Below are 26123 nucleotides of genomic sequence, written 5' to 3'. Positions count from 1 at the left end.
TCCCAGACACCTGTCACATGACCCAGGTCCGGCTTCAGTTGCCACTAGTCGGAAGTGACGTTTGCTGATGTAGGTTTGGTTGGTGCGCAGCAGTTCTAGACAGAGAGGAAAGGGGAGACACAAGAGACAAGAAAAATATATAACAATACCAGAGAGAGAGAAGAGAGAGGAAAAGGAAAATCGGTTGAGCAAGCCTGAAAATCGTAAGTATCATGCTTCGTTGCAAATACCAGCAGTGCTATGCGTGTCTTTGTGTCGTACCTGTTGCAAGTGCTGGATACTTCGAGGCAGGGTGGGTTGAAGGGTGAATGGGATACAGAATAACCGAGGGATACGAGATGCTGAGGCTGCTTTGCAACTCCTCCCTGCGGCCTGTGCTGTCCGATTGCCTTACAGCACCAATGGAGCCTCACGGTTGTCGCCGTACCCGGCTTAAAATGCGTGTAACCGCCGGCAGTTTGCTTCGCACCGTCCCGAGAAGCAGGGGAAAGCTCGACACGATGTGAACCCGAAGCGGTGTGGATAGCTGACCTGGACGCGCAGTCGGCTTGTCGAAAAACTTCAACACAAATCGCCGATCTGGACACCAGTATTATCCAACTAATTAGGTTACCCACGGTCACGCACCGCGAATAATGCGTGGGATGGAGGCAGTGCGCTTAATATAATGTTAGCTACCGATGAGGGCAACCAGCCCCCCCCCTCTTAAAAAACCTTTTAGTGCAAAGCGCCATGTCTTTCCTGTGTTCTTTGTAAATATTGGATTGATGAGTGTATGGGTGCAGTTGTTTCACTTTAACCTAAACTAATAAAATGGTGCTTTGGACAAGCTGTAAGCTTTACATTTTAACGAGTCCGCATTAAATCGGCGGCAGTCAAGGTTTGGGCTTCCCTTAGGCGCGTTAGGCAAATCAGGAACACGAACTTCACGACTTCCAGGGTTACAAATAGATCTCAGGTGTCCTCACTAGTTTAGACGTATGTGGCGAGAACAGATTCTGCTTGCTGGAAAAAGATGCCTGTGTTTTTTAGTGCTCGAATGAGGTGGTTTGCTTTGTGTCCTAACCTTTGTAATCACCTCGTGAGATTTTTAGGCAGTATTACTAGGTCCGGAGCTGTTTGGCTGTTGTAGGTTTACCCGCTGTTGAATTTTATACTGAAGCAGCGCCAGTTTGCGTACACCTTAATGCTCAATCAATGTTTTGTTTGCGGTTACCAAATGTTATTTTTTAATGTGCACACTGCTGAAAATAACATTTTTTCAAGGAAGACGATAAGCGTCTTTCTTGCTGCGGATTTCAACATTGCAGTACAGCTCTCTCCCCTAAATTCCAGGGTTATCATGAGGTCACCTTTCAAGTTCACAGAAATCTCAGCTTCAGTACAAGCTGGTGTCCGGTTATTTTTTGGTATGTGAATGATGACTAACTGCTGACATGCTCATCAGTAAGATCTTGGGAGTTAAATTCTTTACTCTTTAGTCCAAGCTTTACTGTAAAATGCATACTATTTTAGACATGACTTGCTATTGAGAAATCCATCTTTCTGTCCATTTCACAATTTAAATGTTAATAATATGTATTCCACTCATTACTGGAGTGTGCTGACAGTATGGAGAAACGTGTCTGAAGCCCATTACTCATTACACCTATACATCGCTAGTGTCTACATAGGGCAAATGTGTCAGTATTTTTATTTACCGAAGTTTAGATACTACTGCTCATGTGCCTTGTTTGAGGAAGAAGCCATCTGTCTGTTTATCCAAGGAAAGCAGATTTTATTTCCCTGCCTGTTAGATGACAGCTCAGCTCCCTCCTGTTTGATGGAAAAGTCAGAACTTCCTGCATCGGCTGCCAGCCTTGCGTTTCAATTACCAGCAAGCGGTTCGCACGGTTTTCTGTACCGTTTCGGCAGCCTGCATCAGTGCTGCGAAGAGCGAGGTTTTACACGAAACTGTGATTCGAGATGCGTGTGCCTCCCAAGATTGTAGGGCACCAGCAGACTGCTGGAATCGATCAGGTGATGATCGTTCTGCCTTTGCCCTTTTCGAGTCCTCGGCACTGAGCTCTGCAGCATGCTCTTCTGATTCACGGTCTCGGTTCACATTTGCTTTTAACGTCTCCACAAAATTTTGCACGCGGTTCACTGTGGCACATGTCGACGGAAAGTTAGGGACTTTTGAACAACAGTTGTAAATTATTTTGCCTTTTCAGTTCTGAAATAAACAGCCTTTTTTTTCCCCGTAAGAAAGCTTTAGAGCCGTTTGCTTTCATCTCTGGATACATCACATTCATGGTAAATTATTAGAGGTGTCACTATTATGCCCCATGCTTAGATTATAATGTATTGGATTTTCATGTATCTGTTAACCTAAATTTGTTGGCCAGACATGGACAGTGCTGAGATGTAGTGTGAGAGAGGTTTTTACAGCATCCAAGAATAGCTAATGGTGTCTTGTGCTTAAATATAGTCAGGTAAGCACAAGTATCACATGGCCTAACCGTTTCCCACCTCTCCTGGGATAGAGCTTTTGTCGGTGCTTTATAAAAGTGTTGTGTGGCCAGCGCAGGAGGAAAGAGTGTGAGGTGGCTGATGATTATAAAGACAAGTCAGTTTTAACTTGGGCCTTGAGCCTGGCATTGCATTGCACCTTGCTTCATTGAAGAGGTGAGTGTGCAGCAATGCATAAATATTAAAGCATGCCACGGGATTTTGCAGTTGCACAAGCCTCGCATCTGGAAACATAGCCGTGTGTGCTGTAGTTAAAAATGCATCAGCTGCCGGGGAGTGCTGAGCCTTTTCCGTCCCGTTGCTAGTGAAGCGTGTGTGCGATTCTGTTGGCGTGGGTTCTGTTTCTGGCTGCGCGCCTTTGTTTGCCATGCCCGGCGTCAAAACAAACCTTTTGCAAAACCAAGAGCAGGATTAGTGCAAAATAGTGTGCAGAGAGATCTATAATTTCTAGCTTCCGGGGGGGAAATCTTCAGGCAGGTCGGGAAAGCTGGCATCTCCAGAGGGAATATGGAGACCTGCCTGCATGTTGAGATCGGATGAGGCCAGAAGTCACCCGGTGGTCATGGGGCCAGGAGGTCTCCCTGAGGCGTGGAGGCTGGGCAGTCGGCGTGAGGCACGACTGGAAGGAAACAGGAAGCACAGCCGAAGAAGAAATGCCCCTTTTCTGTCTCCGTCACAGGATGTCAGACAGCAGGTTTTGATTTACTTTCCGCCCGAGCTATCGCTAACTCACTGGAACTCATAATATCGTTAATTGGACAATGTGAAAGGCTTTTTTTTCAGCTTTCAAGTCGGAGAGGGTCACGGGCCTTCCTCGCAGTTTCAGATTTATTGCGTCTTCGAATCGTTATCCGCTGATGGCCCTGGGGAGGATTTTGACACTGTTTCCGGGTCAGTTGGGTGTTATCTATAATGAAGCGCTTCTCGTGTAGCTTTCTCTTAAATGCTTCAATATCGTGGGGTATCATAAATCTCTCGAACAAGCTGCTCAGACATGTTGTCAACACTTATTCCTTCAGAACAGTTAAAAATCACTGGATGAGATCCTCAGATCAGTCAGCCCCTACCTACCAGGTGAGTGGGGTTGGTCTGAATGGCCTCCATATTCCCATTTGTGCATCCTGATGATTCTTCAGGACTTCTTTATTGTGTTTTGTAGGTAACCTCAGCAAGTAAAAGAAGATTTGAGTTTTACCGTGTCTTTTGAAACTAGACCTTTTTGTCAAAATTTTCGATATTTTCTACCCTACTATGCCGTTACATATAACTTGAAACCTTTAATGAATTAATCCTCTTTTTGCTTCTTTCTATGGACAGACAATATATTTGCTTTATCCATCACTGCTAACAGGGGTCGGTGTTTAAAGAGAAATAGAGAAATCCCTCCTCTCCAAAAATTAACATGTCACTAAAGGAATTGCTTATTAGAAATTATTAATATTGTTGCTACCTGCTTATTTCTGAATTTCTCGTGCTTACGTGTGGAGCCATTCACTTCTCAGTCATATGAAAAGGGATTAAATCAAAGATCAACTACACAACTAATTTAGAAAGTCCACATTATCTGCTCTGTAAGTGAGATAATCATACCGGTTACAGATATCAAAGGAGCCCGCTGAAGGGGGAAGAGAGTCTAATTGTTCCATTTCATAAGCATTGATGTGTTAAGTAATTGTATTTTTTAATACTGGGAGTTTTTTGTGCAAAATGGCTTTTGTAAGTTTTGATCTCGAAGTGGTTTTGCAACTGCTGCCTGATGACTGATTTGTTATTCTGGATGTGGAAATTCCTTAAAATTGGTGTTGCTGTTATTGTATGTTACATTCACTGTGCATCCTACATGTTCAAGAACGCTGCTCTTTTGTTATCAAAACTTTATTTAAAAAAAAGACTTTACTTGAATAATGGACATCTAATTTAATAAAAATACTAGCAAGGTTACAAATAAGAGGATGCAGTTTGGCCCATCTAACGTGTTTGGTATCTTATGGCTAATAGATGTGAACATCTCATCTAGCTGTTTCTTTAGAGAAGCCGGGTAATAGCTTGAACAACGAAGCCGGGTGGGTAGCTTGTTCCATACTCCGACAATCCTTTGTGTAAAGATGCGACTGCTGTTGTCCGTTTAAAATAGCTTCCCTGAGGTTTCATTTGTGTCCTCTGGTTTGTGCATCACTAATCAGAATTAATTCACTGGGATTCTGATCCCAGAATGTTGAGTATTTGAATTCAGAATATTTTTCTCTGTTCAAGACTTGAATAATTCAGTTCTTTTTGCCCGTCAGCATAGGATCATTTTTTAAACACAGAAATCTGTCAGACTGGTTGGCCTTTTCTGGATTAGTTCCAGAGCAGCAGAATCTTTTCTGTTACATAGTAGCAAAATGTTACACAGGTACTTTGAGTTTATCCCCAAATTGTATCTAAAGTATTCCCTAATTGAACTAATCACCTGCTTAATTGATCATAGTGCAATTGTTTTTTTTAGAAATTGATTTAATGATCAATGTAAAACTGGTTAAACATGCTATTAAACTCTTTAGGAGAACAATGGAGAACCCTTGTTTTACAATGTGTGCTAATTTTCATTTGCTATTTTGGTTTCATGTGCAAGTTTGACAAGTATAGCCAATAAACCAGGATCTAGATCATTGATATACATTAGGAAGAGCAGTGCTCCTCCTGTAAACTCTTGAGCTACTTCACTAATCACCTGAACCAGAGCATTCAGTTTTTATTTCATTCTAAATATATGTATTTCTTTGAGTACATACTGCCGGCAGTTTAAGAATTCCTCAGAAAATATCAACTTTATCAAACACCATCTGAAAATCTAAATACAGTACACCATGTTTTCTCTGTATCCATTACTGCTGTTTCTCGTGGCACAGCAGAAGCGTGCTGGGCCCATAACCCAGAGGTCGATGGATCTAAACCATCCTCTGCTATCTGCATCACGGGCGGAGCGGTGGCACTGTGGCTAAGAATCTGCGCCTGTGGCTGGAAGGTTGCCGGTTCAAATCCCGCAGCCGGCAAAGGAATCCTACTGAGCAAGGCCCTTAACCCCAACTGCTCCAAGGGCACTGGACAACGGCTGACCCTGCGCTCTGACCCCAAGCTTCTCTCCCTGTCTGTGTCTCATGCGAAAAGATGAATTCCTAGTGCAAGAAATTATATAGGGCTAAGTGATGTTTATTAACTAAATAATACTCATAATACTTACCTTTACCATAACCTTACATGTAATAGGATTCAGTTTTGTCACTCTTTCTATAGATTGGTGTTAGGTTAATGCTCTTCAAAATCACCACATTCTTGACACACAAGTACACCAGAAATTTACAAGGTATAGGTCCTTGGGTCCCAGCAAATTGCTACATTAGCGATTTTCCAGTTAATGCATATTACACCTGACTTGAGCCGCTCAGGGAAGAGTTCTGTTAATGGCTTCTGGATAACATCTCATTTATTTAAGTGCAATTGGTAGAATACCATTAGGTGCCGTACACTTAAGAGCTTCCAGTGCTTGTAACACATTTACAATTAATAGCTGTGTTAAGCTGTTTGACACACTGCTTTCTTGACTTGAATTGCATGTGAGCTGGATCTGTTCCGCGCTTTAGGCAGAATGTCCTTTGAATGACACCCTTTTCTCTTCTGGTTCCATATACAATCTGTCCCCCTCGACTTCCTTTAAACTGTCCCATTCCTTCATAGTCTGCCTTCCTGAAATGGCAAACCCTGAGTCTTGGTCTCTAACTACACATTGTCAAAGTCAACTTCAAAGCACGCCGTGCTGTGATCACAGTTGCCAACTGGTTTGCTTTCCCCCCGTTTTCTTTACTCTGTCATGATTAGATCAGTGCAGACATGCTCTCTAAGTAGGTGATCTGACACGCATGATAAGAAAGCAGGCAGTAGCTATATCTGCCATTATATGTCCAGCTACTCATCTCCCTGTTGTTTTTCCTCTATGAGAAAAATGAAGATGCCCCATAATACTACTTTTTCCTTTACACACATTCCTCATTTCATGTTAGAATACGATATAATTGTCTGATATAATATCCTTAGTTTCTGTGTGCTGAGGGTTTGTGGAAAAGTAAATATTTTTGGCATTGTAAGATGGATTTCCTTTCAGTAGTACTTCCAAACATTGAAATACTGTAAGCTCTGTTTCGTAACATTTAGGTTTTAAAATTTTGACGTTTCTCATTTTTCAGTTCTAGAAAATGCTAGCCCTACTGACGATGGATATGAAAAGCATGTTAATGATATGAGCTGCACTTAGGTTCTAACGTTTATGCTCAAACTTTTAAAAGAAAAATCAGAACGTTTTTTCCATCTCCATCATCGTAAGTAAATGAAGAATGTAATGCATTTGCCTTGGAGCTGTCAAGCCAATTCAGTGCAAGCTTTGTGCTGGTTACACCTGATGTGCAGCTTCACATGAATTCATACACTTTAAAAGCATTTCTTTTGGTTTCTTTTCTTCTCTGCAAAAGTGAAATCTGGCAGCATCTTGGTGTTAAATGATGAGCCAAGGGTTGCATGGAGTTTTCCAGTAAGGAATGAAGGATGTGATGAAGGAAGGAATAATTCACAAAGAAACAGATTAAGGTTTATTCCGTGCTGAAAAGAAAAGAGACACAATGTTCCGGCAGTGGAGCCTTCTTCAGGTGTTTCACAAAGAGCCTAGGGAAATCTGAGGAACTGGATTGCTTTCTTCCAGAATTGACGCTCTCTTCTAGCTAATTGCAAATATTTCCTAATTGCCTGGAAATCAAACGCGATATACCAGGCTCTTTTTTTGACTCCTATGGAAAACTACCTATGGACCAAATGTTTCATTGGTTCTAAGCACTTCAAATATATGCTGAACTTTCAAAGAGCAGGCTGTTGCATTTCATTGGCTACAATTAATAACGATTTACCATCTGTCCCAAAGTAGGTTGGGAGTGTCCTTCACCTAACACCAGGTAGTATTGCACTTCTTGTGCCCTCAGCAATTTAAGGAAAAGTGAGTCTCATGGCCTAATGAAGATAAAATAAGCCATTGGAGCTTCCTCATTTTAAGACATGTAGTCATGGTACTTTGTATATGGTGTTTGCATGCCCTTCTCTGTTTTTTCCTCCTGCTTCCCAAAGACGCACTGCCTTGGTGATCTGGTGTCTTTAAATTGTCCGTTTGCTTGTGCGCGTGTGCCCTGCAGTGCTCTGGTGCCCTGTTTAGGGTGTAGTCGCTCCTGGCACTCTGTGCTTCTGGGATGGTCTCTGCGTTTCAACTACTCTTATCGGGGACTAAGTTGTTTTCTGAAACAAGATGGATGTATGCTAAGTCATGAACTTCCCTATTTCTTCCTCTCAACATATTTGCTTGTTAGTGCTAAAAAAATCTGTTTTCCACCTACTATCACATTGTCTTCTGGGTGCAGTATTTCTTTAGATCTTCCTATTGCTTCCCCCCTGCCCTTTGCGAAAGAAGTTTTTCAAAGCCTCTTTCCTAATGAGAATTTGAAAATCGGCCATTATAACACCTTACTTTCTGCTGTATCTGGTTGTGTGGAACTAACCGGTCAGTTCCTTAATTAGGTTGGTGTAATTAAACAGATGTGGGTGCCAGACATAGTGTTGATGAGCAATCCTGAAGGTGAGTAATTGAACGTATCTTCTGGGGGGTTGCCACAGCAACTGAGAGTAAAGGGAGGTGTAAGGGGGGCTTGAATACTGTAGCTATCGGAGGTGTGACTGCTCTGCATTCAGGTACTTTCATAATGCCTTCATTCAATTGTGCTTTATTTGCCTAGCAGAAAGAAATACACTTGGTAATGTTAAGTGATGCCTTTTGACCTGTTTAATATTAAACAAATGGAGTTTGTTTAATATTAAACAGGTCAAAAGATTGTAAGATTGATAAGACAAAAGATTCATAAGGTGTAAGATTCATAAGACAAAAATACAAAAAAAAATTAACCCTGCCCTATACTTTTGTGTTGAGGTGTTTGTTATATCAAGGTTTCACTCTACACTTCATGGAAGTATTTCACCTTGCGAAAGTTAATTCAAATATAATGGGTTAAGGAACACGTCCCTTTAAGATGGTTTGTATGGCATTTCTGAAAAGTGTTAAGCATTAAGTGGAAGTTGCAATGCCTCATTTAACACGAGACAAATCTACAATTCTGAATGGATGAAATAAAGCATTCCCCTTCATTTTTGTCTGCAACAGAAGACAAAAGAAAAAAAAATCAATTGTCTCAAATAAATTGGCTCCCAACTGCAGATCTCAGCAAATTAAAAATCCTGTCTCCTGATTCTATTTTCAGACTGTTTTTAAACCATTTGCTTCTATCTTGGGTGGAAGCTCAGCTGCATTATCTCTCGTGGATGTTTCTGACAAGGTTATGATCGTGTCAGTCTTTGATCGCACCCTCGGGCTGTTTCCTCAGGAGAGGTTTTCCTGATAGGGTGTGGGGGGGGGGGTTGAGTGTAGTTTGAAAGCAGTCAAGTGCTGATTGAAGGCATTCTCCAGCAGTGTTGACTTTTGTGTATCAAGCGGCTTGGGGGATGACAAGTCCCTCTGTGTGGGGAAATGCTTCAGCTGGTTTGTGTGAAAGAGCCGTCCCCTGCAGTTTTACCAGCGCCTCCTTCTGTTCGTGTGCTGGTGCAGAGATCGGGGGAAATCGTGAGGTTCTGCTGTTATGGAACTGGGGTGTTGATGTCCCATGTCAGTGGATGATCCCACCATGGGCGGTGGCTCCGTGGCTCAGGATCTGCGCCTGTGGCTGGAAGGTTGCCGGTTCAAATCCCGCAGCCGGCAGAGGAATCCTACTCCGTTGGGCCCCTGAGCAAGGCCCTTAACCCCAACTGCTGCAGGGGTGCTGTGTAAACGGCTGACCCTGCGCTCTGACCCCAAGCTTCTCTCCCTGTCTGTGTGTCTCATGGAGAGCAAGCTGCGAAAAGAAATTCCTAATGCATGAAATTGTATATGGCCAATAAAGTGATCTCTCTTATATACTACTGCCTTCCTCTGTTCAGCGACTCGGTTTTTTGTTTTGGCAGTTTTGTACAGAGTCAAACCTTCTCTTGAGTAAAACCTGCTCATCCTTTAATGTCTCTGTAGGAGTACTCAAAAGGATTTTGATGAGGCTTGCAAAATTACAGTATTAAGTGATTGCCAGAGAGTTCATCTGTCAATATTTGTTGGGGTTAATCCTAGTGTAATTAAAAATGGCAGCAACAAATAAAACCTGAGAACATGCCGCTTTTTTAAATGTCACTACTGCACACAGGTACATGGCTATTTTTTCTCATAGACCATAGGTAAATCAGTTAAGGCATTAAACCGAGATTAATTTCACCTAGAACTAGCAGTCACTCGCTATATTAGGCTGCTAATGCCATTCATTTTGACTGACAAACTTAATCCAGGCTGATTTCTGGTTCTAGAAAGTCATGCAAAGTATCATAATAACATGTAATATCTCACAGTAAAAATGTCATTTAAGTTAAACAAGTTATATTTGTCTAATAGACAACCGTGTCATAAAGTACCAGCACTGCTATATGGGTCAGTACGTGTTATGGACATCCACTGTAAATAAGGTACAGGATTCCTGTACACCAATTTAATCAGCATGCAGCATGCAGTACAATAATAGAATCTTTAATAAGGTGCTTGAATTGCTGGAGTGTTTTATTCTGATTGCCTTCCTAGAAATGATAAATCTATATGTCACTTTTGCTGTGATATGATGTAAAAAATGGCATTATGCTCCAATGTTATGCATGTTCATGTGTAGACCAGGATACCACCCTTTAATATTGTAATGTTTTCTTTTCAGGTTCTTCTGCAGCATGAACCCTGTTTATAGCGCTGCACCAACAGGGGTCCCCTATCCAAATTCAAAGGGAATCGGATACCCAGGTAAGAAGAGCACGTGTGGGATACAGCATAGTGTACGCAGCTCCCTGTGCAGTTGCAGTGTTATGTAACTAAGATGCTGTGAAACAGCTTTTGTAATCAGACAAGAGTATAAAAGCATGGTGGGAGTGACATAGTGGACTAGTGGTATTGATGATGCCTTGCAGCTCTGGGGCCTGGGGTTCAGTTCTTGGGGTGCTCGCTGTGTGGAGTTTTGAATGTTCTCCCCATGCTTTCTTCTGCAGTCCAGGCATACTGGTAGATTAATTGGCTTTTGGGAAATTGGCCCTGGTGTGAATGTGTGCTTGTCTGAGTTTGTGTCTGCCCTGCGATGGACTGGCTACCCTTCCAGGGTGTTGCCTGCCGTAAAAGGCTCTGGCTCCCCCAGCGTTCCTGAATTGGAAAAAAACAGTTAGATACTGGGTGGATGAATAAAAGCATGGGGATATGTGTATAGAACTGCAGTCTTTAACCGTGTGCAGTTTGGAACAGCAGCACTGTCCAATGAATTACAATTAAATTGCTCTTATCTTTCTTGCATTTTCATTTTTTGACAGTCGGATATAGGATCAATATCTGTGGTCAGAATTGATGGCAGCTGGTTTCCTTTAGTTGATGCTTCTCTTCAAACACGATGAACATAATTCCTTATATTTATATTTCTTCTTTATTGGGATTGGCACTTTTCATCCCAGAGGATGTGTGGCAGCAAAATGTGAGAAATTGCTTCACCACTTAAAATAAGGTGGAACTTTTAAGACCCGACTGCACAAGCTCAGAGTGGAATTTAGTCAAGATATGTTGATTAACACCCCTGCTCTTTGGAACCGTGTACCTGCTCCAAAATTATGGTCCAAGGGAAAGAGTGCCACCTACTTGTCAATTAGCACAACCTGCGGCAGTTTGGATTTCTTTGGAGGTCCCTCAGCCTGGCTTAATTTCTGAAACCTGACAAGATCCCACTTCAAAGTAATCACGCCGCTGCAAATCTTGTCACCTCCACCAGCTTGTAATAGCAGCTGTCAGACGGAACTCATTTTAAAAAGCTCTCTTTATTTCTTTAATCTTTGTCAGTACTCTGTTGGGTAGATAGAGTGAGATCTGGCCTAGTTATGATGGCCTATATTCCTGTCTGTGATGTCTCATTTTCTGATCTGCGTATGTCACTGCTGTGTTTCGTCTGTAGCTGGTTTTCCAGTTGGCTATGCGGCAGCAGCTCCAGCATACTCTCCCAACATGTACCCAGGAGCCAGCACAGCGTTCCAGACAGGTAGGAGTGCATGCTTCCTCAGATGCAGGGCTCTGTGCCAGTCGCAAGCTGCTGTCTGGGCTTCACAGAGCCTTCCCATGCTGTCATGTCTTAAGACTTCTTCTGCCAAAACTGTCACACTAATATGAGCCAGAGTGTTTACCATAGCGCATAAATGCTCTGGTAGCTGTCTGTGCATATCTGCATTTCATTGAAGCACCAAACATTTTTGTGAAATGGGGCCACTTCTTTTCCTCGTCATAGCCTGGAATTGCCAGCTGCTCCCCCTGCTGCTCTTGAGCTTACAGTTCTGAAGAGCACGCACTTGTCTGGGCGGATTGCCTTCTTACACAGTGCTAACCTCACAGGCTTTAACTGGGGAGTTTTCTCCCCAACTGGAGTTTTTTCCCCAACTGGAGAGATGAAGCGCCTCATAGCGGCACCTGGGGATTCTTGCTCAGCGAGTCAAGGATATATGTCCAGCTCTGCTGGTCCACTGTTAAGAGGGCTTGTGTGCTCTGGGACTCCTGGTCCAGTTCAGCCAAGAACCTAGCCCTGACATTATCTGGACAGTATGACTTGACCCGTACCTGGAGCAAGTGCCTAGTTCCAGTTCAGCCAGTCTAGAGTCTCCTGTATCACACTTAGGCTTTTCTAAGTTGCCCTGTCAAAAAGGAAAAGTCAAAATACTGATTTTAATAGTCAAATGTTAGAATTTTGTTAGACGATTAGAGAAATATGCAGGGGGGGAGACCTTGAACTTTCTTGTTACAACTGTTGGAATGAAGTGATGTCTGTTTCTGAGGTGCCAGGTGAGATTCAGCATGTTTTTGTGGGCTTTGTTTCAGGGTACACTCCAGGCACGCCATACAAAGTATCCCCAACCACTGGTGCGGTTCCCCCTTACTCCTCATCACCAAACCCCTATCAGGCTGCTGTCTACCCAGTGAGAAGTGCCTACCCCCAGCAGAACCCCTACGCACAGGTAACACGCGATCGGCTCTTCTGTTCTTTCAGTGGCTTAACTGCAGCGTTCCACTTATTACAAGCGAACACTGTTTCCAGGCCTTAGTCTATGAAAATCCCAGGTTCTCTACAAAACATGCAAGTCTGGGGATCTCCAGGAGCAGGGGTGGGTATTTCTTCTCACAGAGATCACATTTTTTGTGGTGATTTTAATCATCATAATTGTCCTTGTTAGGGCTTTGGCTGGATCTTGCGTTGAATCCGGAAACATCAGGGAAAAGCAGCGTTTTGTATTTCCTGACCTTCGTCTTTTGCATAGTGAATACCTTATTGTTTGACGCAAATGTTCAGCTATTTTTATTTAATCTTTTCTCACTACCTAGCACAGCACCTATCTCAACAAAGCCCAGACTCCTCCCACTTACAGCATCTTGTCACTTAGCAACAGCAAGCACGCTGATCAAAATTAATTCTTGGAGGCTCTTTACCAGCGATCTCTGAAACGCTGATGGGTGTTCAAAGGACAGCATGTTGATTATGTACTTAACAGCTGTGCACGCAACATACTATCTGAAAATTTACAGTTTCTGCTTAGTTTAGCTGCTTAATAACTTGGGTTGGGTTGAAGCTAACATTTTGCCAGGGAGTAAAAGTTAAACTGCTGCCAGGCCTGTGAGAAAAGAGGGGCAGGAAGCAGTGTTGGTAGAATGAAGGATCAGTTACACACTTGCTCGGAAAAGGCAACTGCAGACGTTTAGGTTTTAAATTCTGGACGTTACTTGCTAATCTATTTTTTATCCAAAATTTCCGTCCTTAGTCTTCCCTGGTTTACTATTACTGGTTTACGTCTTTTAGATTTTTCTTTTCAATCGCGTCAAACAGTGTTTCTCGGACCTGGATCGAGGAGATGCTCTGCCTTCATTTTTTTGCTGCTTGTTCTTTAATCACAGGGAAATTGATTTCCTGTTTCTAATTTAGACCTGTTTTTCTTTTTTTCCCCCTCACTCATAAAAAATTGTTCGTAATTGGCATCAGCCCTGTGTGAATTCCTTGTTTCAGAGCTGTCCTGACCTGAAATGTAATCCTTGTGGGAGTTTTTGACAGAGTCATTGCCACTGCAGGCATTTAATAGTGTCCTTCCCCCTCTGTGTTCATCCTCAGTTGATCGCCTGTTAAGAACTTTTCTGTCAGAAATAAGTGAGCAAATTCTTAATCGGCAAGTTGAGAGTATACTCGGAAATTGGTGTCTGTTACTGCAGAAAGTGTTAAATCAATCGTGATGTTTTTTTCAGCCCAAATCACCAAATCTATTGAATGAGAAAAATACATGCACGTGCACATGTACTATATATATGCTTACTCGATCTTTTGACAATTTTTTAGCAATTGCAATCAACACAGTCAATGACATTTATTCCATAAATATGCATAAATATACAAACTAATGTATGGTAAACGTAAAGTATAAAATTTGCTAAAGCATACGATTGTCAACACCCATTGTAAGCAATTATACCTTATAGGGTAAACCTACGTAGTACTATTTTTATTTTATTTTTGTGCATTACATCGTTATTGTGGGGAATGTCGGGTATTTCTGATTTTAAAAACTTAATTCCCCTTATGCAGATGTCCTTTAAAGTGAAGTGTGCTAGACCAAGGGTTTACTCTACCTTAGGGCAGTTTTCTAAACACAAGGCCTGAGTGCAGAACGCAGTCTAAATAAGCAAGCATATTGGTTAAATGCATCGATGAGTATTGGTGGTTAAGGGCCCAGTTGTTCTGAAAGCCAAACACAGAGGTCCCCTGGGCCAGCATCAAGAACCACTGAGGTCAGTTTTACCAGTTTTACCAGTGCACCCGCTGTTAATAAATGGATTCACCTGACTTAGAAATAAATGCACTGTAGCAAATTGGATATCAGGTGAAGAAAAACAAGTAACCTGCTTTAATTGCAGCTGCACTCTGCATTTTCTTGTGTCTGGGCTGCAGTTTGTTCTAGAATCAGCAGCAGTAGTGATGGTGATTGCCCTACCTTTCAATCTTTCCATAAGTTTTTTTTCCTTTGTCACCACTTGCATACAGATATTTTAGAAGGTCATACTAATGAGTACCTGCTGTAAATGTTGTGTATCATTTAATGATTTTAATGTTCTGCATTATTCCCTACTCCTTTATGTGTAACTTATCAGTTGTAGACATCTTTCAATATGATCGACTCTTTAGGGACTTGCCTTATTATATTCTGTGATCATCCTGTCAAATTACAGTAGATGCAAGCAATAACTTAGTAGAAGCAATAACTGAAAATGTCTTCATCGTCCATTGCTAATTAACAGTGTTTTGTTATTTGATGGGTTAGCTCAGGAAAGTGTTGGCATCAGAGAGTTGCCACCTGTTTTGAGCATCTAATGGCAGTCTCATGAAGTGACTCTCTTTCTTTCTCAGCAGCAGGGCACTTACTACACACAGCCTCTCTACGCCACACCCCCTCATGTCATTCACCACACCACAGTGGTGCAGCCCAATGGCATGCCAGCTGCCATGTATGCCCCTCCCATTCCCCCTCCTCGAGCCAACGGTGTCGCCATGGGGATGGTAGCAGGGACCACTATGGCGATGTCCGCTGGTAAGTGCTTAATGCCACCTGTCATGGCTCTTCAATTATTTCGGTGGTGTGATACGTTTCGAAAAGAGAGTGATATAATCGTACCAAAGGCCTGTCTGGGAATTAAAAACATTGTGATTTTTTTTTTATTTACTCCGCCCTGCATTTGCCAGCCTTACCAATGGCTCCAGTCTTACAAAGGGAACCGTTCGCTGGCTGTTGTAACTAACTCTGAGTGTTGAACTTCCTAGACAACTGTGTCCACAGGGTTTTTATTCACATTGCAGGTGGGAAAGGGTCTCAAACTCTTGTGCTCATACCACCTTCACTCTCCTGTCTTTCGCATTTTCCACTTAAATGTTGTTGATTTTAGCTGCAAAAGGAGGTCAAAGCTGTTGTTTCTTCCTGTTGTTTAGAACCTGTGTATATTTTTCTTTTTCCCAGGGACTTTGTTGACGACTCATTCCCCAACTCCAGTAGCCCCTCACCCTGTCACAATGCCCACATACCGGCCCCCTGGCACGCCCACCTACAGCTACGTGCCCCCACAGTGGTGAACTGTCCGACAGTGTAAGTGTTTGGTAGCTCGTGTCTGTGCTTCTGTGCGGCTCAGTCTTCGCCCGAGTAGAACGGCAGCGTGATCTCACTTTATTCCAGACTGAAATTCAAGTAAGCGGATTCACAAATGTTTAATTGGCAGATGTTGAGCCCCTATTGTACGAACAGTTGAGGTTCCATCTTGGCTTTGGCGTTCTGTTTTGCCAACCTTTGTATTTTCAGAATCAGTTGTTGACTGGTTCAGTTCACAAAGACATCTGCTGTCCAGGGCACTGCTTCTCAACTTGAGCAGGGCTCTCTGCAGCCACAGTCAGCGAGTGCCCTTGTTGGGCAGTGCAGTACTGCTCTCTGAGACAGCGCAGGGCAGCATGCCTGAAGAGTGTGCTGCTGACATGCCCGAGGAGCCATGCGCTTGCCTGCTGTGTTCCCAACAGCACTGTAGATGGATATCCACCAATATTCAAAAATCACAGCCTGGAAAACAGTATTTTGCAGTGAACTGGATTCTAGAAAGCATGGTGTCACTGGAATGCATATAATATTTCCATCTTTGTGTGATTCATACCTGTTTTAAGTAGTAGGTGTTAAAAATGAAAAGGAACTCCCACATGAATTTGGCAAATTTGTTGCTGATTATGGAGGCAGGGTAGGTAGTACTGTTGTCTCACAAGTCGTGGGTTCTAGCTTTGGTTCTGAAGTTAGCATGTCCCGGAGTTAGCATGTTGTTTCTACATGTGTTTCTTCCGGTGTTACTGTATGCTCTGGTATCCTCCCACCCTATCTAGAGACATACAGGGCAGGTTTGATTGGCTGTGCTAAATTGTCCACCCAGAGGGCAACTGTTCCTGCTCCCATTGGTCAACCATATGTTTTTGGAAACACTATATCCAAGTCACAGGTCGCACATGTGATGGATTACATATTAAAGCTCTTCAGTCAAACATTGCTTATTAATAGCTTAAACGTTGTTAATAATGTGAAATGTGTTAATATGTGGAAGTGTTTGCTTTAATTTTTCACCTACATGCACATTTAAAGTTGGATCAAGTGTGCAGATGCTTTGTATTTCTTACCTGAGAGAGTGTTGATCCAACTGAGTAAACCCTGGGAGTTCCATTGTGTTTTTTTTGTCAGGTGGTGTTTCAGTATTTGCCCAGTGCTTTACTGTTGCTCCCTTTCCAAATACTAAGTTGTTGTGCACTGTATTTAGCAAAAGTGTATGAGACTTTGAAATGTTTGGAATGTGCCCCTCGGTCAAAGTTATACTCTTGGAAAACTGAGCATTGATTTATTTAGCTGATGCCTTTATTCTACATCCTCTGATTTGAAAACTGTAAAATAAGGTTCTATATAGCTGTTATAAAGCAGTTAGAGGCAAACTAATAAAATAGTTGAAAAGGGTGGCATTTTGCATAAACCTCATGTGGCCCAATATACACTGAAGCAGAAATACAATGCAAGACAGCAAGTGCAGCAAAGCATTTTAGTTTTTTTTTTGGAACAGAGAGCACATGGTGACAGAGCTCTGACCTTCCGATTTATGTCGGAGACACCTGCTGTCTGTAACCCAGATCCACGGAGACAGACGTGAGGTTGCACCTAAATCAGTACCAAACCGGCAATTCCCACATATCGACAACCTGTGATTGTTTTTTTTTTCTTTGTCTTTAGTAAGGTAGTATTTCTTTAATGCAAATTACTTTGGTCTGTCGATTATTTCTTTGTTAATTCTGTGTATGTTACTTAATATCGAGTCTAACACTTGTGCAATAATGGGATTGCCAAGAAGGACATTTTCCATCATGTACTTTTGTTGTTGCTTAGTTGCAAGTTGTCAGTTAGTTTGGCATTGCCTCTTGTCAGTTAAATCCCGATTTACGTGGAACCGTGCGTGTTCCAGGATGGAGATGGATTGCAAACGTGTAACGTGGCATCTTGCATGTAGAAGCAATGAAAAAGAGCCATTGTGTGCAATACCCCCCCCCCCCCCCCGTTCAAAATGCATGCTTAGCTTTTTACATGTCAATTTTAAAATTAATATTAATTTACTAAAACTATGCTTTTTTTGGTCTTTACAGGTTTAAAGATGGTAGATATGCATTCATATTCAGTCCAGTATTGTTCAATTGGTGCTGATGCCCCGATGTCTCCAACCAGGATTTCTTCCTTCCAAAATGCTAAAAAATAATCTGTACGAAAACACAAAAATGGAACCGGAATAGGGAATCTTCCCATGCTCCCAACACCTTGCCGAAACACTACCGGGCACCCCTCTCAGCCTCAACTGCATATCTCACATCTGGTAACAAGGTCTTGATGCAAACGTGTGTTTTGTGGACTGTCTTGCAATTTTATAGCTATAAAAATGTTAAAAAGGGAGTAAAATTTAATTTGGGTCCATATCTGGTTGAATGCATGTTTAAATACAAAAAAAAATGCTTGCTCAATCTACCTGCAGTGACTGATGCAAGACTGTCGTATGCAAAAAATCCAAAGGAAGTGAAAGAAGATCATGAAAAACAATTCTCTGCAACTCTGTATCACTAATGCAATGTCTTAATGTTCATTTTCTTTAAAAAGTGTAAGCCTGTTGTATATATCTAAAAAAAAAGCTCAGTGCAGTTTGGTTTGATGCACTACAGTTCAGAATTCTTTTCTGGTTTGGTGTTGCCTGAGTGGTCAGACCAAAGGAGATGGTCTCATTTCATGGGCAGTGCTGCATCTATTTAGCTGGTGAGGAATGGCATCTGAGGTGAATGAGGTGGTGGTGAGTGGTGTGTTCATGAAGCCGCTGCCTTTGTGTCCTTGCGTGTAGTGTTGTCAAAGAAGCACATGTCCGTGGTGGAGCGAGTGCGCACGTATTGAAGAAGTGTGCAGTAAGGTCTAGGCCTGGGGAGCTTTGAACAGTTCTGCACAATTGGTCTGTACTTCTGATTTCTGTGCTTTGTTTCTCATTTGACACCTGACGGGAAAACTGCAAAGCCCTGCTAATACTGACACATGGAGGGGAAAAAGCACCATAAACAAACGAGCACAGCCTGAAGACTGAAACCGTTTTGAAAGGGGACCGCAGCCTGGTTGTCGGTTTTTAGCACGCACGCACACTAGTCATTTTACTTTCAAAAGCTACAGGCTTATAGTTCAATAAACCACAATGGGAAGAATTTACTTGGAGTTGCAGTGTGTAGCTCTTCAGTGAAAGAAAGCTGAGCCCTATGTGGCGGGAGGTCCTTTTTCTATTAGGGCCCAAAGAAACTGTGACAGTGGTGCAGGACTTGAATTGACTGACAAATAGGTTGCGTCGGACCCGCCATTTTGTGTCAAGAAATTAACGTCTATTTTTTGTGATTCAGCACTTCCCAGGTCAGAACTGAACAGCTGTAATTCAGCTATTTAGTTTGAGTCGTCTAGTCAATTCTGATGCTTTTATACTGCCGTGAGGAATTCTAGGTCTCATTTTGTTTAGCGTTGACCAAGAGCAGCAAATACAACTGTAGAAAAAGATATCTTAAATTATATAATCAAAGACAGAGGTAATGTACGAATAGACTCAGCCATTGACATAAGCCATCTATTAATTCAGAGTCGTAATCTTTCTGCTTACCTTAAAGATAATTCCAAATTTTACCTCCCTTTTTAATAGATTTTTCAGTGACTGGATGTTTTACATTTAAATACGTTTGTTTTGGAGACCCTAAATTTATACTGAGAGGCATTAAAAACCTAATATGCTATTGCTTTGTTTATAAATGCATTTTTAATGCCCCTTGGTTTGTGTGTGTGCATCTACATATGCAGCACAGTAATATTTAAGATGGTATCTGGTTTTAGCACCAAATGAGAAGAAGCCTTTCATAATTTTCAGCAAGAACAATTTCTTTGCCTCCGAATAACAAAAACTGCAGCATCTGTATACCGAGGAAAAAGTTAAATATGAAACTGGTTTATTCTCAAACTGCAAGGGAACAATTATAGCATGTATTTCAGAGAGAGTTGTCTTTGTTGTTTTTAAACAGAAGGCCTCATAGCTGATAAGATCACATTATGACATCATTTCAGTCTCTGCACTGAGGTTGAACCTAAGGATTAAACAGTTTGAAAAGGACATGAAACAGTGAATGGACAGTATCTCTTTATACTATGGATATGGATACATTTTTCTGGAGGGTAGATTTTGTAGGTGACCCAAGCTTCAAATCACATGTCATTTTCAATTGCTGTTCCAACCTGTGGCACGAGTATCTTGTATTTAAGACGCAGAAGTATTAGACCAGGGCACTTGACTTTCCAGTAGTCTCCTCCAACTTTGTTCTCTGCAAAGTAAAACGGATGGATATCATTCAATATGTATTTGTATCAGTCCTTAAACAGACTACACTATATGTACTCCTATCTTCTGAGCAGCCTGTTTATATAATAAAGAGAAATGTCTTACGGCATGGTTATAGAAAAACTAAAATATACCCATCAAGCAGCTTAAAACTTAAGTCAGAATCAGTCCAATGCTCTGTTACATTTATGTGAAGGTTTCAGTTCATTTGCAGATCCTAAAGAATCAAAACTATTTGAATCAAACAAAACATAAGTTAAAGTAGTAGCAATTCTAGTGCATCTGATTTTTCAATTTCTAAAACGATCTCCAAACATGCATAGAAGAATATGAAGTAGGCTATTTGCAGATGTTTCTGGCCTGTAGGCTTTTCAGCATTCATCGATGATTGTACAGTATATAGACCACTTTCAGAATGGTTCCATACAATTCCTTCATTGTCTTCACTGTTTCTTCAATATTAGTGTTTATCTGCAGTGTTTGTAGCAACAGGGGGATGGTACACATCTCAGCTGTGAACTTGTTTCCTACTTGCCCTCTATTTTTTATTTTTAATGTAGATGTCCTCAACACCACCTTACAATTCTGATCTTTTTCATTTGCGTTTTCTGCTGGGCACTGCAATGTGAACAAACTTTCCAGTGGTAGCTGAATTTTAGATGACACTGCCTGGTGGCTCCCTTTCATGACATTTCAATACGGCAATCCACACTAGCAGTGGAAAAGATGGCTCTGGTGGTAGTTATTAGTTTTCCTTCCTTAGTGGTGATGTTCACTATTTGTTTTTTTAGAAAGCGCATAGAGAAATGTTAAAATTTTCCTTTAAGCAATGCAATTTTAGCAAGTCTTTTTTTTTTTTACTATTTAAAAGGGCACTGAGTAACACTTCAAGGTGTTTCTCTTTTAGATTGCACTTGTGATGATCATTTTTAAAAAAAAAATGAATATCCAGTCTTGTTCTTAAATTTCTCATATACATTCCTAGAGGCTGCTCTGTAAAGCTGTGGTTACTTGACAGTTTAGTTTCATTACATTTATAACAAAAGAAACTTTGACTTTGTTACACCAATTGCTTGTTTCCAAATGAAAGGATAACATTAGAGGCCAGATTGATGCCTTTTTATTTTTCCCGACTCTGAAGTATCCTGTGATCTTTCTGCGTGTAAGAGAGAAGATAGTTTTTCCTCATAATGACCAGGCCAGCTGAGGTCTGTATAATCCAAGGTACTGTGATGTTTTGTTTGCCAGAGGTACGTGGTTTTTTGGAGGGATTTTACTTTTTATTTTCAAAATTCCTTAAATTCCTCTGTTCTACTTTCTGTTGCACACTTGATTGAGGACGACACTCAAAGACACTACTTAAAGATGCTTAGCTGCTTCTTCTAGATCTTTGATCAAATCAGTGTCCTCCCTTAACATGTTTGGCAGCTTTCGAAGTACCTCAGCAAAGTCCAGTGATACTATCCTTATAGAGCTAGGCTCAGGTGATTTCCAGTGTGCTGCATCTGTGTAGTCTTTTTGCTCACATGACCAGGCCTTTCTTATACATAATTTAACCTAAAGTACATGACTTCCATCCCTTCCTTGCTTTGCAGTCTAAATGGACACGATTTCAGGCACAAATGTTCGCACTCAGTCACATGTCCACACATCTGTATTATTTCTTCTTTGTCTGTTTATAAGTATTCCTGCAGTCTTAGTGTCAAAAGACCAAGTAATAGATAGAAAATGTATGCACCGTGTTGCTAGGACTATAGGATTGAGCTACACTGAGGTGATCAGGTTCCTTTTAATTTTCCAGTCTAGCTCTCTAATTTTTCCAGACGCAAGGCTGTATTGTTGACCGATATGTTAGTGTAATAAAGGTGTAAGGAGATTTTATTCATGGTTGTTAACAGAGTACAAGGATTCATGACTAAAAAGCACTGTGTGCTGTAGAAGAGTTGCATACGACTTCTGAACATTACCCAGCTATCTGGGTAATGTTCACAGGAAGTGTTTAGAATGATGCTGACTGAGATGGTTAAAAATTTGTAATGGAAGAACAGCTACCAGAATTATATTGGTTGATCTAGATGAGATCCTGGAAAGCCGCAGGGTTTGACCTCACATGGTCAGTGAGCAGAGATCTGGAAAGAGTATTAACGCGTCCTAATTAAGCAACTGATTGATCTGTTTAACTCATTCTGAGCCACGCTGCAGTGAAAACCAGGAGATGCTGTGGCTCTCTGGGACTGGAGTCGCACACCCTTCCCCTAAATCGGTTCTCCAGGTGGAAAAAGGAAAAAAAAACAAATACCTGGCAAGAGAAGGAGAGTTATTAGTACCTTTAAAGCACGATGGCCCCCCAAAAAAGTTTTTAATTGAAATTTTGAAATGATTGAGAAATTAGATTAACCAGAAAAATAATGTATTATCTCATCCTGGGGGTCAATTTTATTTCCCAAACTTAAGCATGAAACAGCTTCGATTTTTAGCGTGGCTTTATACTGCACTCCATCAGGGAGATCTGAATTGATGACCACGCCTGTCATGAACATGTTTCTCTGTAGATTTGATACTGTAATAAGTGGTTTCTTAAAATCCATGATGGAACAACGATGGGTGTTGCGTCACACAGTGTGTCCAGGTAAACGTTTTCAGATATGGAGCAGTGTTGTATACTACCACATGTAAGGTTAGAGTATTGCAGAATGCTTTTGTGCAGTGGGCAATCTTGATGTTTTTGGTACCCACTAGGTGGCATTGTGTCTTGAAATATGAAGCGATCAAATGAAGTAACTAGCAATGAGGCTAATCTGCTGTCCACCATTAAGATTGAGCTGGTTTGCAAAAGAGCATTTATTCAGAATGGTTGTTCCACAGCATATAATTATAACTGTTTATTTTTAAGCATACCACAGTCTCTTAAGGGTTGTCAAATGACAAAACTGACATCCCCCAAAAAGACCCCCTCTTGCTTTTCAACACACGTTTTCTTGCTTCTTACAAGGCTGGTCTTCTGCAGAAATTCACTGCCCTCCTGTTAAGCAAATGGTGTCAGCTAATTGATTTCATTATTTTGCCAGGATTTGAGTTTCTCTTTTTTGTTACCTTGAGGGTTGTTCCTGCACGATGGAGATCCATAGTAGTAGGCTGTATTGAAGAGTGAAGATATTTAGAGAGCCTCTTCATAGTGTGTCCCTGCTACATCCTGATATTTCAGTCATTAGAGCTGTCTTGTGGTTTCATGGCACCCATAGCTCAAAGTGCACAAAGGTGGCACGAGAAATGGAATGTACTGCTAAAAGTATAACAGTCCTTGTCCTTGGATTGATCCTGATGCTGAGCGGTTTTCTGTAGCAGTGATTCTCTGTGTGAAGCACATTCGAGGCTGTGTCCAATCACCTCTCCCAGAATAGTGTGTGTGTGTGATGAGACGCCAGAGTCTGCTGTTATTGTCCAGATTGGTGCACTTGTGGTGAATGACACTGTATTCCTGTTGAGTACATATTAAAAATTCCAAAGCGATGTGTTTGTTTTGTTTCTTAAAAAGAAATGCGCTTGGCTACATTTCAAAGGTGGGGGATTCTTATCTTTATGCTTTCAGATAAGTGTGTTTGTAGGTTTTTTTTTCCCCTAAATGTCAAGTTACTACAATGTTGGATAACTGTGCAGAGGCGCACTGAGCCTAGAGCTGTAAAATAGGTGATGTCAAGTGGAGAGAGAGAAATTACACTGCAGATCTGTGTTGCTTTTATATAGGACTCAATTCAAGACCAAATCAGACTGGTCCACAATAGGAAACAAATGGCAGCCTCTCTGACACAACCCTACCTATTGTCTTATCCATTGCTGTTTGATGGCACTGTTTTTACCTTTTTATTATGTATGAAACACTATGCTGAACGAGCAAACTTTTCGGTATTTTCTTTTTTTATTTAAGGTTAGTGTTGTCTTCCAAAAATAGAAATGAAAACTTTTAAAAGCATCAAATGTTTTGACATCTGACAATAATTGTATGGAACACAGCTGAGTTCTCTTTTTTTTCCCATTTTCAGTTTTCATTCTGAGCCAGTTGAATTATGTGTAAATTCATTTTGTTTGTTTTTCATTGTAAAAGCAATCTGAAGAGTAGATGAGCTCAGAGGTTTAAATTCTTTAAGGCACGTTTAATGTAACAAAAAGTAATGTATTAATACTTAAAATTTTCAATAAAGATTGAATTGTGTTGCTTAATTGTGTTGGACTTTTTCTGCATGCTCCAAGAGTCTCTTTGTGTCTGAACAGGACTGTCGGTGTTCATCCCATTCACACTAATAGCAATAATGATTTGATTCAAATTCAAGTTTCATTGACACTGACATGCATGTTCTGGAAGCAAGATTTTTTAGTTCAGGTAAATAATGTGGACGTTTGTTCTTTTACAAGGGGACACAGCTAAATTGTACAAAGATCCCTCTACTTCCAGACCTGTATTTGCTTTGTATGTTGATTCCCGAGTCTCATTCTTCCTGTTTGGAGTCTCCATGGTTTCCACTGCCAGCGGGATCAGTGTAAGGCTAACTGAAGATGCCAATTGAGCAGTATTCTGTGTAGCCCATGTTGTACATATTTGTACCTTTAACAAAGCTAACAATGAGTAAGAAGCAAGTAAAAGTACAGTTTATCACTGCACCCTCTCAGTGTTATTGCATTGAAATTGAGTTGGATACCTGCAAAACCATCAGCATTTATTACAGCGTATCTTCAGAACTGTACATGATTAATTAGTAATTCATTAGAAGGTGATAAGTGTCATGGAGTAGCTATTTATTCAAGTCAAAGATGGACTGAGACATTCTATATTTCTTGGTAATTATATAAGGAGTTTCAAACCAAAAGTAATTTACAAAGACGCAGGAAAGTTTTTTTTTTTTCTGTAGAGGCTGCACCGACATTATTATTATGTCATACAGTACATGACATTTTACTGTCAACAGCAGGATAATTGTGAATATGTAATTTACACACTGCTAAGTAGTGTGCGTATGGCCCGTGTTGGAAGCAATACAGGCTGGTGCAACTTGCACCAGTTTGCAGATGCTGTCATGTGTGATTCTTGCTCATTCCTCTTGTATAGATGTGTGTCACATCACCTTTCTCTGAGGATCCTCCTATTATCTTACTATCCATTGCTGTTTAAGTAATGGCAGTAAGGGATGTTTGGCTGTGACAGCAAGCAACAGTGCAGATTTTAGTCCAGCCTTCAACAGATTGATGGCACAAAGGCACTAGTCTCTTGATAACATGGCCAAAATTTCCCTTCTGTTTCTTTCTTGATTTCCACAGGTTTGATATTCAGCAGGGTGAATGCCTCATCTGTGCTCAATCTAATAAAAGGATTTGGTGCTCATGCAAGTCACTTGAGTGCATCAGTTAGGTTTGAATAATCAACCCTAATGATTCCTATAACAATGACACTATAACTACTGTCCACAATCTCTTTACTTTTCCATCATCACACATGCCATAAATAATGATGCTTCGTTTGATGCTAATACAGCTAAGGCAGGGAGTGGCTAAAACCAAGGTACAGAAAATGTACAAATGCTTCAATGAAGATGAAGATGAAGGCCTCAGTTAGACCAAGTAAAATCCAAACAGAAAACCACAACCAAAAGGGAGTGACACTGGAGGACTATTCGAGAAAATGTTTTGCAAATTGGTTGCTCTCGACTGAGGAACAAGATTAGTTAACCCAATTAGTTCAATGAGCTCATTAAAAGCAAATGTAAGTGTGACCTGTGCCCCAGGAGATTGGCATTGAAGATCTCTCATGGCACATGGTGCCTTGCAGTGCTGGGGCCACAAGTTTAGTTCCTGGGATTCGCGTGGGTTTCCTCCCATAATCCTAGGACATGCTGTCAGGTTAATTGGTTTCTGGAAAAACAGGCTCTGGTGTACACTGGTGTGCGTCTGTGATGTCCAGTCCTGTGTATATCCTCCCTTCTGCCCA

At 41.2% G+C, this 26123-nt stretch overlaps 1 protein-coding gene across 2 annotated transcripts; it reads left to right on the top strand.

The window, feature by feature from the left end:
* The first annotated feature begins 54 nt into the window (after positions 1-54).
* Positions 55-24364, top strand: fam168b (family with sequence similarity 168 member B). 2 transcript variants are annotated; one of them, XM_088912885.1, is made up of 7 exons: positions 55-203; positions 10356-10438; positions 11622-11705; positions 12533-12669; positions 15102-15279; positions 15703-15828; positions 17895-24364. In XM_088912885.1, exons 2-6 carry the CDS (start codon positions 10369-10371, stop codon positions 15813-15815), a joined length of 582 nt encoding a protein of 193 aa, XP_088769011.1. In that variant the 5' UTR covers positions 55-203; positions 10356-10368; the 3' UTR covers positions 15816-15828; positions 17895-24364. The 2 variants fall into 2 exon arrangements, with proteins under 2 accessions (XP_088769011.1, XP_088769010.1); XM_088912884.1 differs by having other exon boundaries at positions 57-203; positions 15099-15279.
* Positions 24365-26123: the final 1759 nt, after the last annotated feature.

This window comes from Atractosteus spatula, chromosome 4 (assembly GCF_055471065.1).
Source record: "Atractosteus spatula isolate fAtrSpa1 chromosome 4, fAtrSpa1.hap1, whole genome shotgun sequence".
NCBI classification, from domain to species: Eukaryota; Metazoa; Chordata; class Actinopteri; order Semionotiformes; family Lepisosteidae; genus Atractosteus; species Atractosteus spatula.
This window is presented reverse-complemented; position numbering and strand designations above follow the sequence as displayed.